Raw genomic sequence first — 18,659 nt, forward strand, 5'->3', positions numbered from 1 at the left:
ACGTAGAAACAAAAAAATATATACACTCAAATTAGTTCTTTAATTTATTTTTTAATATTTAAAATTTAAAATTTTATTTTGTCAAAGATGATTAAACCAATAAAATTAAAACAAGGATTACAAAATGAATTGAATTAATTTAAATTACATTTCAAACACTACTATATAGTTAGAGACAATAATTAAGCAACCAAATAAGATGTGAGTATCATACGTGAATCTAAAACAATTAAGCAAAAATTTGCTATTAATAAAAAAAATATCGAAATAAATATTTTTTTTTCTAAAACTAACAAATAGTAAAACTTCAATTTGAGTAAATATTCTGTACCCAAACATTATCTCCCATGATAATATCCTTCAATGGAATGAGAGAAGGAACATGGTGAACTATTTGAAAATTGCCATCATACCAAGGAGTCAACAAAATCCTAAACTCTTGATTTTCAGGATCATAGTAGGCAATGCAACCATGTAATTGAGATGTAGTTATGAAAGAATTAGTATTTTCGTTGAAACTTGCAGAATACTGAAAAATGGGAGTCCATGATTCTCGAACTCCATATCTTTCCATCCTCCACAATGTGACAAGTAGCTCATTAAAATATATCAAGCAAAGCGAACCCCTGAATTCGAATAAGGTGAGTCTTGTACCTTGATCTATGGGCGCCATAGAGAAGGATTGGAACTTCTCCGTGTCAAAATTGAAAGCCCATATTGAGACATTTCCATCAACATCCTTACCAGTCCAATGAAGTGCCCCATTTAAATAAGTACAATAATTATACAAATTTATCAAATTCTTGGGATAATCTACCTCAATATTTATCCATGTCGATGCTCCAAGTGTGTGCATTTCAACACCTATACTATGATCATGTTTAAAGATATATATTCTCATTACTTTGTATTGGTTTGTTTTTGGGTGGAAACCAAAACCCCAACTTATTTGCTTGCAGAGTCTCAGGATTGGAGGGTTTTCTGGAAGTCTTATGAACTCACCGCTTATTGGGTTGCAAACAAGTGAAATGTTTATATACACGGAATCACTCAAGTAAAAAAGACCATTACAAGAAAGCACATTACTCAGGATTGATTTAGGATGAGGGAGAGGAATCTCAAATTTAGGATCAAGTTTTATGCTGTTGCTATTATTGAGATTCAGAACCTCAAACACAAATGGATTATTTCTCTTTTCATGCCATTCAATTCGGTCATATTCAACCAGGTGAAAGATTCTTGAAAGGAAGGGTCGGATCATGGGAGCAGGAAGTGTATAAGTAAAGAGTAACTTGGCAAAGTTTGGATCAGAAATAAATGTGTTCCAATGCTTGCAAACACATCTGCAAATCAGAACAGACTTCATGGGAAGTCTAACAAAAATATCGGTAATTATATCGACTGGAAGGCTGACAAAACAAGACCTTCGTATTTGGTATTTCCTGGCATTAAGCACAATATAATTCAGAGAAAAAAAAATAAGAAATTCACGATATTGTTTTGTGTTAATCCATTTTGTGTTAATCCATGAAAAAATAAAACATGACTTACCTCATCCAGCGTGTAAAGAAGCATTGAAAGAAGAATTTGATCAATTTAGTCATCACTCTCACTTAGCAAGCAATGATTGTTGAGAGAAGGCAGCCACCGGTGATTGAAACAAGCGAAATTGATGCTTTTAAAGGTGAACTTTGCTGATTTTTACAAAATTTTTAATATTTTGAGAATCTATTATTGGTATCAGCTCTAATCCAATATATTATCGTATGATCGTATTGCTTATTGAATAATTGAGAACCCTATTGATCCAAAATTAAAGTCTCTTTGTGTTGTGAAATATCCTTAGAATAAAGGCTTTTTGAATCTGGAACGAATTATTCTTTAGCTCATTTCCACTACTACTATTGAAGGTCAATAACATTAAAATTTAAAAGTATGGAGAGAGAATTCTGTTAGAGTTTTTAGCTTTTGATTTTAATTTTTGAATGAATAATGGAATGTATCTTATCATATATATAAAATAATACAATAATAGAGTCAGTGATTAATTGTTGACACCAATAATCATAAATTAACAAATTGTACATGATAACTAAACATTCAATTCCCTCTACAAAGGCTAGTGTATACCGAGTCTATCTCAACAAATTTAACTCAATTCTAAATTTACTTAAAAACTAATTGTTATTAGATATTTAGATTTTAATATTATTGAACTAATTTAAAAAATTATTTATAAATTATAAATTATTTACTTAAGTTGTTATTTTTAATTTTTAAATTGTAGTTATGTTTTAATTTTATTATAATAACATTACTCTTTTATTTAAAAAACTAAATAGAAAGATAATAAATATCCCATGGTTTTTATAGTGTTAAGTTAGTTGTTTGTTAGGGTTTATAATTCAAATTTAAATCAAAGTTACAATTAATTTCTTTAATTTTTGAAAAATCTATAATGTTAAGTTAGTCGGTTGTTAGTGTGTATAATTCAAAATTAAATTAAATTTTTATTTTTATTTTTATCTTTATCTTTATCTTTATAGTAATATAAATATAAATACAATTACAAATAGAAATATAAATATGAATATAAATATAAATAGTTAGGTTGTTATATATTTTAAAATTTTAAATACTTTTTAAATAAAATCATTCTTAATCTAATAATATTCCTAATCTAACAATATTCTTGCGTTTGAAACTTTAAATATTTGTATTTGTTAGAATTTATATTTAACTGCTATATTTAAAACTTTGAATATTTGTTATAATATATGTATATATATTCTCTACAAATTTAATTCAAATTAAAGTTAATCAAGTTTAGAAAATTCTAGCTACAAATAGAAAGCTCTTATACTGACGTGACGTTCATACATTAAGTTTGGGAAGAGTTTACTTAGATGTCGTCATTAGAAAATTTTAAAATTTTATTTATACATTATAACTTATTGTTTGTTTAGGTTGTTATATATTTTAAATTTTTAAATAAAATCATTCCTAATCTAACAATATTCTTGGGAAAATTTTGAATATTTGTGTGTTGCTAGGATTTATATTTATATATTTATTTTATCTACAAATTTAATTCAAATTCAACCTAGGTTTAAAATTTTGAATATTTGTGTTTATTAGGATTTATATTTTAAATATATTTATATATTTATTTTATTTACAAATTTAATTCAGATTCAAATTAAAGTCAATCAAATTTAGAAAACCTTAACTATAACTCAACTATAAAAATATAAGTTATAAGGTATGTATTTGGAGTTTCTTGGCATTAAACACAAAATAATTGAGAAGAAGAGAAATAAAAAATTTACGATGTTATTTTCTGTTACTCCATAAAAAAACAAAAAATGACTTTAGCATAGAAAGAAGCATGGAAAGAAAAATCAGAACAAACTTTATGGGAAGCCTAATAAAAATATCGGTAATTACATCGATTGAAAACTAACTGAATAAATCAGGTTAATTTAAAATAAAAGTAGTGGATATAATTTTATATAATAAATTTTAAAAATTAAAAAGTAAATCCAAACCAAATAAAACGTACTTCGAATTCATGTCAATTCAGATGGAGCCTTGAACACTTTTAATTTATAATTTCTTTATGGATTTTTGCACATGAACAACAATGCACTTTCGGCTTTTTTATTTAATCATGGGAATGAATCTTCTCAATTATTAAAAAAATTAAGAGTGTAAAGTATGATTTTTAATCTTTCATCATTCTCTCTCTCATATTTATTCTTGGTTCTACTTATAAAACTAATAGTGAGAAATCACACTTTACTATTTCATCTTATAAGATAATGCATATTTGAGATGACCAAATTTATGATGCTTTGGTTTGCATATTTATTTTATATTTTTATTTTTAGTGTTATATATTTTTAGAATTTTATGAAAAAGCATAAAAACATAAATATTAAAAATAAAAATACAAATTAAACATATATTTACTTTTTCTTGTTCATTTATTTTTGTCATTTTTGTCTGAGTTAGGGTTACAAATGCTCAAATACACTTTCATTGAGTATATGGTAACCACTTAGCATTAGAATTTTCAAAAATAAAATAAAATAAGATCAATTAAAATAATTTCTAAAATAATTAAACACTAATTAAATTTAGTTTGGTAATGACTCATGACAACTTATAGTTACTTTGTTCCACTTTTTTTTTTCAGTTAATTTGTAACGCCGGCAAATTATTTGGTGTGGAAGCAAATTTGGCCTAATAGCAATAGGAGTTCAATTTATTCATTTAGATAGTGTGTGTTTGGTAGAGACGGGAGAGAGAGACGGAAAGAGAGAGATTGAAATAAATCTTAATATTCTGTTTGGTATAAAGTGGGAGACAGAAATTGAAACAAGAATGAAACTCTAATTTAATTTGCACAAAAGGTAAAATTGGAATTAATTAATTGAAATGAGGATATTTTAGGTAAAAAATGTTATTAAAATTTCAGTCTTTATCTTTAAAAATTTTAGTCTCCTGTGTCCCTATTTTTTGGAAGTACTGAAATACTGAAATTTTGGGGACAGAGACAGAAATTTTAGTACTAGTCTCTGAACCAACAAATATGACACCGAATTTCAGTATCCCAACTTCTATCTCAATACCTCAAAACAAATACTACCTTACATAACAATGAAAATAGTAAAAAATGTGAAAATTAACCATTTTGAGTGATATAATAATAATATTATAATAAAAAAAAACTGAGAAATTAAATCCTAGCAATATATATAGCATTGCCATTGCTCATAATTATTTTTTGTTTAATTTGCATTGCTCATAAGACAGAAAATTGGTAAACCATGTAGTATTAAAAAGTTACATAGTAGGGGGAAGAAGCATAACTGCATAAGAAGGATTGGTAATTAGTAGAGTGGGGGATCTTTACAATAGTATGTGCAGAAGAAAGTGGCACCCTTGCAATCTCCACCGCCATATTGTTCTTTAGAGCACTCCTCATAACATTTCTGTGTCTCACATTTGTTTAAACGAATCATCTTGTGGCACCAGTGTTCTGGGATCCTTGCCCCATTGGCTCTAGCTCCTCCTTTTACTACATAATCACATGCTAATCCTGCCCAAAACAAAAAATGCACCAATCCTCATCAATGAAATTTAGCTAATTGGTTCTGTTATGTATAATATTATCTAGGTAGTTACTATGTCTTTGTAAGAAGATGACGGTTAAGATAATAACATGTATTATGTTAAGCAAGTTAGTCAAACATTTTAAATTATTTATTGGGATTCAGATATTATCTTTAGATGAATAATGTGAATAGTCTTAGTATTAAGAATGATTAATTACTCCATAAAAGTGTTGTTTATCACAAGGTCTAAATCTCTGGAGACCTTTAAAACAAAAACAAATCATACCTTGGGTAGTTAACATAAATTGATACAATTCAGTAAGAGTGAGAAACAACGGGAATTAGTAGATAATAGTGCATGCATGTAGTGAAAAAAATAAGCTAAAGAATTATAGAAGATGATTAGTACCTGAGAAGATAAGCATCAGGAGGAGATGGGGGAGTATGTAAGGTGATTTCATCTTGCAACATCCACAACTAAGTACTCCAATTATCTCAAAGGAATGGGTAAATATAGACAGTAATTGGTGCAGTTTTTAGTTCAATCAACAAAATCCAAAAAGCATAGACTAGTTATTTGAGAATTGACAGGTGTTGTCTAGAATTGAAATGGAGTCATGAACAAGGTATATATGATAGGTACCTCATGTTTGGCCAAATCTGAGTAAAACAGAACAACTTTACTTAAAAAAGAGAATGAACAAATCAAAGTATCTAATAACTCCAATATTGCTTTCTGTACCACTTGTGACAAGTTTCTTATCTTTGATCACTGATTCTTTCCTTTCAAATTACTCAATTACTGTTTATATGATATTCGAAGGTGATTTTGATTCATCCGAAAGCTTTGTTAGGTTCATAAGTTGTGTCCTAACTCCTAATGGAGATAAAAAGTTCTGATAATACTAATAGTGGTAAATTTGTTACCTATGGGAAAAAGAGTTTCCATGACATGTGGAAGCATTACAAATGGAAGCTTTTACAAAGTAGAATTTCGTATCAAATACATTCAATACAATAGTGGTCCTTGATTCATCAAGATTATTAATTTGGTTTTGTTTGGAAGGCCATGCCACCAAGAGTTTCTATAATAATTTGTAGAAGTCCTTATTAGGTCCTACAACTTGCATTCTCATTTTTCTTCCACAAAAATAATTACCAAATCATAAGTCCAAATGATGACAACGTTGTTAAATCAGCTTGTTCTTAAAGACAAGCGTAACTCTCCTGGGAATTAGTTATAGTGATGTCACAATGAAAAAGTGATACCTAACTACATGTTTATAGAAAGATATTGGATACTCTAGGCACTTGGAATGACCAGAAAACATAGTCCTGATGCATATGCATCCAGTCCAAAATTATTACATTTTGCTTTTATGTCACGTTTAAAAATTTAAGTTGCATTACAATTACGAAATTAGAAATTAGCAAACTGTGATGACTTTGCTAGTAATTGAAAACAGCAATATCAAGTTGTAACAACAGCTTAAAACCAAGCTCGGAAGTCCGCTTCAGGTTCCTATAGAAGATTGCCATGCTTGACGAATTTGGCATAAGAAACGTATGGGTTTTGTTATCAACAATTGTGACGCTCTGTTTATGAATTTATCTCTTCAATTTCATAATAGTAATTGATGTTATATTACTTTTGACTATCAAGAACATGTGATTAGGCTAGAAGTGAGCCGAGCTGAGTCTAGTTAGACCAAGCTCAAGTTCGGCTCACAAAAATTGAGCTTGGCTCACGACTCGACTCATTAACAATCAAGTCTATTTCTTAAGCTCAAGTTCGACTCACCGAAAGCTCACGAGCTGGATCGAACTCACGAGCTGGCTCAAATAATAGAAACATAAATACANGTATATATATAATATTAACAGTATAAATTAAATGCATATAGGATATGTGTATCAATAATTATATATATATATAATCGAGTCAGCTCACGAGCTAATGAGCTGAGCTCATCCACGCTCAAGCTCGGCTTATTTAATTTATGAGCTCAATTTCAAGCTCAAGCTTTACTCACTAGCTCACGAGCTTAGCTTATCGAACTATTAACGAGTGGAGCTCGAGCTAGTTTATGAGCTGGCTTGACTCACTTCCAGCAGGTGATCCCACTTGGCGCTCAGCATATGAAATAATTGAAAACAAAGCACATATTAAAGAGAATAAAAACACATAACCTTGCATTTAGAGTTAAATAAACAAGACAAAACTCGAGTTAATGCAAAAAGGAAAGATGTAACAACCCTGATTTTAATGTAACAACCCTGATTTTCGAGTACGCGAGATCTTTTCTGAAAGTACGAATTTCTCCGGAAGATCAGTAAGGGAAAAACCTTTGATATATCATCAAGTATCTCAGTCCTCATTGTCATTATGTCATCTTTAAGCTAGAACCTTTTTTGAGGCAAGCTCGATAACGCAATCGCGAAGAACCTAGTTTTTGAACCGTATCGGTTAGGAGTTTTGATTCGGTTTTTCGTAAATAGTCTTAGTTTGACAAACCGGACTCAATTTGTGAGAGAAGAAAGATAATAGGATGATATTATTATTATATTAGTATTAGAAGCTTCTTGAATGATATTATAAGGTTACCTGGTCAGTTTTAGTTAAAAATAGAAAATCGGTTTAACCGGGTTCACAGTTTACTAGTGCAGCTTAGCACCAGCACTCTCTGATGACTTTAGCAATGCTAAGGCCTCATTATACATGTTTTATTCTCATAATAAATATGTTACTAGTGTCATTTATGCTAGTAGCTCGGAAAATAATTTTTAGAGATGTTTTTACAAGTGTTCCGATACATCTAGTTTTAGTAGTTGTACACCTGAGATATTTTAATATTATTTTAATCCAACTCCAAGCCAACCAATCATAACTCACCCTACACCCCCAAAACCCCCAAGGCTGGCTCATTTTCACTTTGTGGCCGAAAATAGGTAGAGAGAAAAAGAGAAAAAAGTTCTTAGTTCCAAATTTTCAAAGCTTGATTTCTGCTGAACTAAAACTCAAATCAAAATTTCAATCCGACCAAAATGATCCTCTCTTCTTTCTCTACATGATCATATGACTTATCAAGGCTGAAATCAAGGTGAGTTGGCTGCACCATCTCTCTTTTTATTCGGTTTCAAGGAAACATGTTTAAACATGTGTTTTCTTGATATTCTACCTTAGGAATCATGCTTAACTTGATTTGAGGGCCAAGAAACGTGAACTTCCAGCAAGTCTAAGGTTAGAAATCACTTCCTAATATGCTGAGTGAGATTTGGTTAGTTGAGAGTTTTTGGATTTAAATAGTTGTTCTTGATGTGATTTAGGAGGAAAAAGTGCTTAAGGACCACCTGAAAATCTAACTGAATTAGGAGCAGCAAAACCAGGTAGGGTGTCACAAAATTAATCTTGATTATTTGTGTTTGAGATGTGTGAATGTTGTATTATTTGGCTGTGCTAAAAATTGGTTGCATGTATGATTGATTCTTGGTGAAAATTTGGTGAAATTCTGATAAAATTTGATGAAATTTAAGCTTTAAAGTTCATGTTCTTGGGCAGCTGGAAAAACGAAATCCTAAGCCTAAATTGAAGTTCAATTTGTGTTGAAATCATGTAGAAAAGATGGGGTTTTAGTGGCTGCTAATTTATTATGAATTATAGCAAAAATCGGTTGCTGAAAAGACTGAAAAACGGGTAAAAACAGAGAAAGAATCTGAAGAATTTATGAAGAACATGAAGAACACTTTGAGTGTGATGAGGAACAATGAAGAACAGGCTTTAGATCCTTAAAAGGGCAAGGAAGTAAAAATTTTGGTGTTTAAGGGGTTATTTAGTAATTTCTGAAAGTTAGGGTGGTTAAAGTAGAAATATTAAAAGTTACGGGTGGTAAAAAGTAAATTTTAAAGGTTAAAAGTAAAAGATAAGTTAATTTTCGAAAATTCATGATAAAATAATAAATAATAACAAAATATTAAATAATAATATTTAATTAAAAATAATATTTTAATAAAAATAATAAAATAATGCGAAAAAGGCAGTTTTCTGTAAAAGCTTTAGAAAGACAACTTTAAGCACAGAATCTCATAATTACCTTCATAAAATACTTAGGGAGTGGTAATAACATGTTAGTGAGGCAAAGATAAAGAAAAGATAAAAAGTTAAAGAAAAGATAAAAATCGAAGAAAAAGTCTGTAAAATTTTAATAACAGAAAAACAGACAGAGACTAGTGAACGAACTAGGGCAACTTAGTTAGTACTTGAGTTGCGACTAAGGTTAGGTATTATATGAAAAGTTAAAATGTTTCAGTATAGACTTAATGAACCTATACTTGGGACAGGCTAACTATTCATTCGAAATTTACATAAGCCTTAAAAATAAACGTTAAACAGAGAAATCAGAGCAGAATAAAGTAACAGAGAGAACAGAGTAACAAGAGTAAAGTAAAGATATAAAGAAAAAAGAGTAACAGGGATATAGAGAAAAGAGTAACGAGAGCAGAGGAAACAGATACAGAGAAAAGAGTAATCAGAGCAGAGTAAACAGACAAAGAGAAAAGAGTAGTAAAACCCACGAACTGAATGATCATTGATCTCGGGAAAACCTACGAACTGTTAACTATTTTATATGCGGGAAAAATCCACGAATTGATAATCATTGATTACGGGAATAACTCACGAACTGTTGTATGTTGATCTCAGGTATAACCCACGAACTGAAGATTACTGTATTGTTGAGTATTGATCTCGGGTATAGCCCACGAACTGAGGATCGTGTTTGTTGTTGTATGTTGATCTCGGGAAAACCCACGAGCTGAGGATCATTGTTTTGTTTGTGAATTGATCTCGGGGACGCCCACGAATTGAGAATCACTGTTTCCCCTTGTGCGTATATTATGGGGTCGAGCTTTGCGCCGACTGCCGGTAGTCACGAAGGAGTGGTATTCTTACCACCGACACATATGCACTAAGGACACAAAGGGAAGCCATATCTGGGACTTGTTCCTAGGTAATGTCGGGCTACAGGGTGTAAACCGACACGTGAGCTCATGGCCTGCATAGGACAGACATGCATCATACTTGGTTGTGCATTTCCTCTGTTATGATTAATGAATGAATTTATGCTCTGCTTGTTTGTATTCTATTCTTTGTATTTGCATTTTATTTTCTTGTATTCTTTTGTTTGTGTTCTACTTTCTGTTTTCTCTATTTTCTCTATTTATCTGTATCTTCTGTTCACTACTTCTCGGTATTTTGCTATTCGTTTGCTAAACAACACAGAATTAATGAACTTAACTAATAACCCTGGCCCTACTAAGAACTCCCCAGTTCTTACCCCTTCTCTCTCCCTTCCCCCTTCAGATGGAAGTAAGAGTACCTTACCATAGTTCGCTGATGACCGTTCGCAAGAAGAGGATTCTACTCTAGATAGTCTTTTGAGTCTAGGGTGAATATCGTTCTCTGTTTATATGTATATACTGTGAGACCAGCCAACGTCTGCACCCCGTTTGTATGCGCACTTTAACCTAAATCTTGTGTACGAGACTCCTGTTGTGTGGCTACTTCATGAGGTACCAGAGAGACGTCCTGTGGAAAAGTCTGATCGTATAGAGGAGTAGCAGATGATGTTCTACCTTTTGATGACGTTCCACCAGACTTGAGTTTTGAAGACTTAGAACGTATTTTCCCTCGTTTTAGAAGTTTAGAGGGATGTGAGTATAGAGTCTAGGCTAGCCTAGGTGCCAGCTTAGGGACCTCTTGAACAGGTCAGGATCTGGGATGTTGTATGTATGTATATGTATATAGTTATTATCTAGCTATATCTAGGAGTGTTCTAACTAAAGGTCTATACTCTAATAAAGGTTGGATAATTGAATGTTGCTAGCTACTTGTGATGTATTTATATGTGGTTGCTTATAACTGTTTTATCTGTTATCAGTTGTGAGTTGATTATGAATGATTCCGTCTATTAATCCAAACGTTTTAAAAAAATATATATACCTCGCAAATTAACTACGCTTTTAACAACGAATCAGGCTCATATAATTAAATAATAGATAATAATTAGGAAGACAAATTGGTAGCACTCGATTTCCAGTATGATCTAGACATATTAAAAATTGGGTCGTTACAAAAGAGGACTCAATATTCAAACAAAACTAAGTAAATTCCAAAAAAACAAGAAACAACAACCTAATACCCTCCTTTAAGATCATTGACAACATCATATGGAATGGGAGTCACAGGCTCTAATGTGGCACCTTCAACCATGAATCCAGGTTTAGGCCCTCAGGCTGTCTCTTGGTACTGATCTTTTGTCCATTAGCCTTTGCCTCAGCCTTAAGTTTGTCATTGTTGATCTTCCTGAGGTGGAACAGTGCACCTCGAAGGCATAACGTGCTCTACATGCACATGAATTCTCTTCCTCATTATTCTATTCCCGTGCGTATTGTTAGGGAGACAAAAAAAACAGTCATAATTTATCTTATTTATCATTTATTAATTGTACATTTCCATCTATTCACCACCTGGGCAACACAAAAACACAGACTATTAATAAGCTTTTATAAATGTATAATAAATTACCGAAATCAGTTCCTAAGAATTTTAAAATTGGACATTTTAGTTCCCAAGAAAAATTAATACACAGATTAATCCCTAAGGTTTTACTCCGAAGACAAATCAGTCCCCAGTTTATTTTCTGGCAGAGTAATTATCCAGATCAGTCTCCAAAGATTTTAAAAATAGACATTTTAGTCCAAAAAAAATTAATGTACAAATCAATCCCCAACGTTTCTCTCTATTAGACATAATAGTCTTCCGTCCAAAAATAAAATAAAATAAAATTATTATTATTATTAATTGCCCAATAATATTGTACTATATTTTTTGTATTTTTGGACAAAAATAATGATAAATTTATTCATTAAATTCTTATATATATATATATATATATATATATATATATATATATATATATATATATATATATATAAGAATTTAATCAATAATAATAATAATAATAATAATAATAATAATAATAATTATTTTATTTTATTTTTGGACAGAAGACTGTTATTTTTGGGGATTGATCTGTGTATTAATTTTTCTTGGGGACTAAAATGTTTAATTCTAAAATTCTTGGGGACTGATTTGGGTAATTACTCCAAAAATTATTACAATATAACGAGTTCCACAAACTGGGCACTGGATTCGATGGTCCCAGAACGTTTAGATCATTAAATGGTCCCATAACAAAACATATTTTTTAAGTTTTTTAATAATTGTTAAATAGTCCTTATTTAATTTTAATTACAAATTAATCTTTTATATATTATTTAAGAGGAATGCTAGGGGCCAGCAACTTTTGTGATTTGTAACCATCAAATAGCCATCAATGATGGTTTTAATGGTGTGAGATTGGTTTGAGATTTCATCTAATGACTCACTTTTCTTTGCTGGTTATATGGTGGCCAGAATTTAACAAAGTTGCTGCCCCTAGACTTTTCCATTATTTTATTATAAAATCTATTTTTTATTTTATAAATTATTATTTTATCATTCATCTATCATGTTTATTAATAATAAAAAACTAAAACAATAACGAATTAGATCTTCCATTAATCTTAATAAATATTTTGTAATCTTAATCGATCGTAATTTTATCATTGATCCGTTACATACATATTAGATTGGAAAAATCGTGTTTGTTAGGATGCACAAACCAATGGATTGAAATTCAAATTTCCTAAACTTCAATCGATTGGAATTGATACACAATCAATTGAATTTTTCACGGCATGTGGGGTTTCTTTATTCAATCGATTGAAATCATCAAAGCAATTTGAGAAATACATAGATACACGGGAATAAACCGTATTTAACAAGAATTTTTTTCATTATAAATTAAAAAAAATTATTATTTTTCCAATAAAAATAAGACTTATTCATGTGTACTCTTGTGTACTCCTATAATAGTTGCTATTGTCTATTGTGAAGATTAATAATTTGAGTTAGTCATTTTTTTAGGATTTGAAGTGGAGTTGGCGCCTTGCTCTGCATAAAAAAAATTCGTATTTGAAAAATTAAAGTTGAAAATTTGAGTTTTGAAAAATAATAATTTTTTTATTTTATTTCAGAAAAAAAATTCGTTACTAAAAGATAAAAAAAATATTTTTTCATTACATAATCAATTGCATGAATAAAGAATCGAAACAAATAATTGCAAAATTAGAGACTAATCTCGATTTATTGTTTTCTAAACACTACAGTGAAAAAATCGATTGGATCTCTATCGCCAACCGTGATTATCAATTAATGATGAACAAATATTGGATATTAAAGAGATGAATAAACAATAAAGAAAAATTGGATATTAAGTAGATGGATAAACAATGAACAAAAACAATGAAAAAATTGATAATCAATCAGATTGATAAACGATTCTAATGATAGGATTGAGTAATTGTTGATAGATTATTCACCAATTTATAATCTTAATATTAAAGAAAAGATAAGATTAGAGTATTTAAATTAAAATAAAAACTTAAAAATTGAAGATAGAATTTTAAAGATAAGATAAATGAATAATAAAATAATAATTTATAATCACGAGCAGAAAAATTTAGAAAAGCTTAACATATAACGTATTGTACAATTCAATCGATTGGGTAATTGTGGAGTATTCACAGGAGGTACTGCAGAACACGTGTGAGCTCCGTCTAATGGAAAAATAAGATTCAATCAAGATTTGGTTTATCCCACCCTTTCTTTTATTTCATTTCTTCGACAATAATAAAAAAAACTTTTTGAATTATGGGGACAAGAAAAAGAATTCAATACATAAATCTCTTATATTAAAACTTTCCAAGATCCGCCTCATGGCATCCAAGTTGAAAGAGATAAATTAAACAAGTATGGTCGCTTTTGGTGTCCCCTCCAGTCAAGAATTAGGGCTAAGAGGAATGTATAAACCAATGCTTCCATAGATTTTATCCTGGTTTACAATTATAGCTTTAATCGATTAAATTGTGAAAATCTATATTACTTTGAAGACTTAAATGGATGGGGTAATATGACCAATCGATTGAATAAGAAAAATCTCATATGCCTTGCAAAATTCAATCGATTATGTATCAATTCCAATCGATTGAAGTTTGAAAAACCTGAATTTCAATCGATTGATTTGTGCATTCAATTGATTGAATTTCTAACAAACACGATTTTTCCAATTCAATATGTAATGGATCAATGATAAAATTATGATCGATTAAAATTGCAAAATATTTATTATGATTAATGGAATATCTAATTTGTTATTGTTTTAGTTTTTATTCTCAATAAACATGATAGATGAATGATAAAATAATAATAATAAATAATAAAATAATAATTTATAAAATAAAAAATAAATTTTATAATTAAATAATATATAAAAAATTAATTTATAATTAAAATTAAATAAAAACTATTTAATAATTATTAAAAAATTTAAAAAACATATTTTATTATGCGACCACTTAATGGTCCAAACTTCTAGAACCATCCAATCCTTTGACCACAAACTGAAACAATGAATGAAATACAACAATTCATTTGCTCAAGTTTGACAAACCACACACCACAACTTTTTTTATATTCTCTTTAATCATTGTATTTCCACCAGGCAGGACACTGAGGAACACAATAATAATTCATAACTCAGAAACCGTAAAAAACAATTTTTTTCTACAGAACACACTACTAGAACAAGTAAGCACGCTAACTCACATTTAGAAGATGCACTAATTAGCAACAATCATCAAAATAAATTGAAAAATACTAAAAGCATGTATAACCTGATCTGTGTCAATATTAAATTAATTATCAATGAGTTATAGATCAAATGATATAGTCATTCCATATTCATCTAAAAATTGCGGGTTCGAGTCTTACTATCTTTTAAAAAAAAACATTATTATTAAAAAATATTTTTGATATTTTCGTTAAACACCAGTAAATCAATCTGTTTGTGCTAACAAATTAAACAACCATTTTTTCTTTCTACGTCAAGATTATTTTAAAAAAAAAATTGCCTATAAGCCATCTCTTAATAGCACCAGCACCAGTACTATTATACTGGTACTGAATTATCAACTTACACCTTTGTTAATTCCCTTTAATTATTTTGATTTATTTTAATGCAATTGTTACAATAATATGTATCTAGCTATATAGATTATTATGGAATATGTACTTACATATGGAAGGACAGTAGATTGATGCCAGTTCTTGATTTAGTAATAATCCTCTTATTCTTAATTTATTGTACCTCATTCTTTATTAATTTATTGTACCTCACAGTCAATATATAATTTTTTAATCATGTTATAAATATACTAAAAATTAGTTCCTAATTAACCATTTTATATCAAAAAAATATATTTTGCATTTCATAAAACAATTTTTTTATATTACTGTAAATAAATTTGACTATTCTAATAATTAATTATTTAATAGAAACAAAAAAATATATACACACAAATTAGTTCTTTAATTTATTTTTTAATATTTAAAATTTAAAATTTTATTTTGTCAAAGATGATTAAACCAATAAAATTAAAACAGGGATTACAAAATGAATTGAATTAATTTAAATTACATTTCAAATTATAATAGTTTAGAAAAAGGAATTTTGCTAACATTGCAAACACTATTGCTAATTTTGCTAACATTGCAAACTTGATTTTGATAAAAAGTAAGTTTGTGTTAAAGTGATTTATGTTTGGTAATTTTTGTATCAAAATTGATTATAGTAAAATAAATGTTGTTTGGCTTATACAATTCAAAATCACTTTTAGATAACAAAATTATTAAAATAGACCTCAACTTAAATAATTTTTTTACTATTATTATTATTTATAGTTAATTTTTTGTTTAATTTACTTTACCTAATAGAATCAATAAATCATATTATAAAAAGATAATAACAAACATAATACACAAAAATCACAATTATAAAAGTGTATAATATCAAACAAACAGTTGAAAAAAATAAAAATAATAAATAATAGAAAGATAGAGCTTATATAAATAAAAATAACAAAAATTTTATAAATAATATAATAATATACATGAAGGATAAAGTTGGTAAAAGATAAATAAATGGTTAGTATCCATGGCTAAAAGCTCGTTAGGAAAACGCAGACGCTAAAAATAGTTGCTTCTTGTAAACGTTGATTTTGGTAGCAAAATCACTTCTGGGTTCATGAAAAAAAATTTGCCAAACCAAAAGTTGAAGCTTTCAAGAAGTCTAAACGTGCTTCTTCTTCTTCTCTTCCAACGAGTTTTCCAAACACACCCTGAGTAATTAGAGACAATAATTACGTAACTAAATAAGATGCGAGTATTATATGTGAATCTAAAATAATTAAGCATAAATTTGCTATTAATAAAAAAATATTAAAATAAATATTTTTTTCCTAAAATTAACAAATAGTAGAACCTCAATTTGAATTATGAGTAAATATTCTGCACCCAAACATTATCTCCGATGATAATATCCTTCAATGGAATGAGAGAAGGAACATGGTGAACTATTTGAAAATGGTCATCATACCAAGGAGTGAACAAAATCCTAAACTCTTGATTTTCAGGATCATGGTAGACAATATAACCATGTAATTGGGATGTAATTATGGAAGAATTAATATTACGGTCGAAGCTTGCAGAATACTGAAAAATGGAAGTCCAAGATTCTCCAACACCATATCTTTCCATCCTCCACATTGTGATAAACAGCTCATTAAAATATAAGAGAACCCCTGAATTCAAATAAGGTGAGTTTTGTATCTCGATCTCTGGGCGCTATAGAGAAGGATTGGAACCTCTCCGTGTCAAAATTGAAAGCCCATATTGAGACATTTTCATCAACATCTTTGCCAGTCCAGTGAAGTGCCCCATTTAAATAAGTACAATAATTATACAAATTTATCAAATATTTGGGATAATCTACCTCAATATTTATCCATGTCGATGTTCCAACTGTGTGCATTTCAACAACCATACTATGATCATGTTCAAAAATATGTATTCTCATTACCTTGTATTGGTTTGTTTTTGGGTGAAAACCAAAACCCCAACATATTTTCTTGCAAAGTTTTAGGATTGAAGGGTTTTTTGGAAGTTTTATGAACTCACCTGTTATTGGGTTACAAACAAGTGAAATGTTTCTATACTTTGCACCACTCAAGTAAAAAAGACCATTACAAGAAAGCACGTCAACATAAACTCTTGTACCCTGGATTGATTTAGAATTAGGAAGAGGAATCTCAAATTTAGGATCAAGTTTTATGCTGCTATTACTATTGGGATCCAAGACCTCAAAAACAAATGGATTATTTCTCCTTTTACGCCATTCAATTTGATCATATTCAACAAGGTGAAAGATTCTTGAATGAAAGGGTCGGATCATGATAGCAGGAAATGTATAAGTAAAGAGTAACTTGGCAAAGTTTGGATTAGAAATAAATGTGTTCCAATGCTTGCAAACACATCTGCAAATTAGAACCGACTTTATGGGAAGTCTAACAAAAATATTGGTAATTATATCGACTGAAAGGCTGGCAAAATAAAACCTTCGTATTTGGGATTTCCTGACATTAAGTACAATATAATTCAGAAAAAATAAATAAAAAATTCACAGTATTGTTTTGTGTTAATCCATAAAAAAATAAAATTTGACTTACCTCACCGAGAGTGTAAAGAAGCATTGGAAGAAGAATTTGATAATTTTAGTCATCACTCTCACTTAACAATGATTGTTAAGAGAAAGTAGCCACCCAATAATTAAAACAAGTAAAGTCGATGGTTTTGAGTATCTATGATTGGTATCAGCTCTAATCCAATATATTATCGTATGAACGTATTGCTTATTTATAATTAAGAACCCTAAGTAAGGGGAGAAAATTTAGTTAGAGTTTTTAGGTTTTGATTTTAATTTTTGAATGAATAACGGAAATGTATCTTATCATTATCATTGCGCGTTTAATTTGCGTTTTTATTATTTACTTTTATTATTTTTTATTTTTAAAATTTTGTAAAAAAAATAATAAAAGTAATAAAATTCTACTTTTTAGTTTTTCTTTTGTTTTTATAAAATTGTAAAACAAAATATTAAATGAAGTAGAAAAATAAAAGCCGAAACCAAACTGATAATTTAATTTATAGGATATTTGATCTTTGATGTATTGTATCTTCTTTAATTTCTATAAATGATAGTCAATAATTTTATTTAAAAAACTAAATAGAAAGATAATAAATATTCCATGGTTTTTTATAGTGTTAAGTTAGGTGGTTGTTAGGGTTTATAATTTAAATTTATATTAAAGTTACAATTAATTTCTTTAATTTTTGAAAAATCTATAATGTTAAGTTAGTCGGTTGTTAGTGTTTATAATTCAAATTTAAATTAAATCTTTATCTTTGTAGTAATACAAATAGAAAATTCTTATGCTAATATGATGCTCATAAATTGAATTTGAAATTATTTACTTAGGTATCGT

The 18,659-nt window shown here is 29.0% G+C and overlaps 1 protein-coding gene and 1 long non-coding RNA gene across 2 annotated transcripts; both read right to left on the reverse strand.

Moving 5' to 3' along the window:
• LOC110263121 lies at nucleotides 4,744–5,545 on the reverse strand. Its single transcript, XR_002348210.1, has 3 exons — nucleotides 5,530–5,545; nucleotides 5,009–5,104; nucleotides 4,744–4,874 (listed from the first exon to the last, which is right to left on the reverse strand). It is a non-coding gene; the product is annotated as an uncharacterized LOC110263121 (long non-coding RNA).
• On the reverse strand, nucleotides 16,607–17,594 carry LOC110263888 (putative F-box protein At1g53360). Its single transcript, XM_021105763.1, has one exon. It carries the CDS (start codon nucleotides 17,567–17,569, stop codon nucleotides 16,901–16,903), a length of 669 nt encoding a protein of 222 aa, XP_020961422.1. The 5' UTR covers nucleotides 17,570–17,594; the 3' UTR covers nucleotides 16,607–16,900.

The sequence above is a fragment of the Arachis ipaensis genome, chromosome B06, assembly GCF_000816755.2.
Source record: "Arachis ipaensis cultivar K30076 chromosome B06, Araip1.1, whole genome shotgun sequence".
NCBI classification, from domain to species: domain Eukaryota; kingdom Viridiplantae; phylum Streptophyta; class Magnoliopsida; order Fabales; family Fabaceae; genus Arachis; species Arachis ipaensis.

What these genes read in the sequence shown, in the direction of transcription:
- LOC110263888 (XM_021105763.1), bottom strand. Translation starts at nt 17,569, where the DNA reads ATGATCCGACCCTTTCATTCAAGAATCTTTCACCTTGTTGAATATGAT.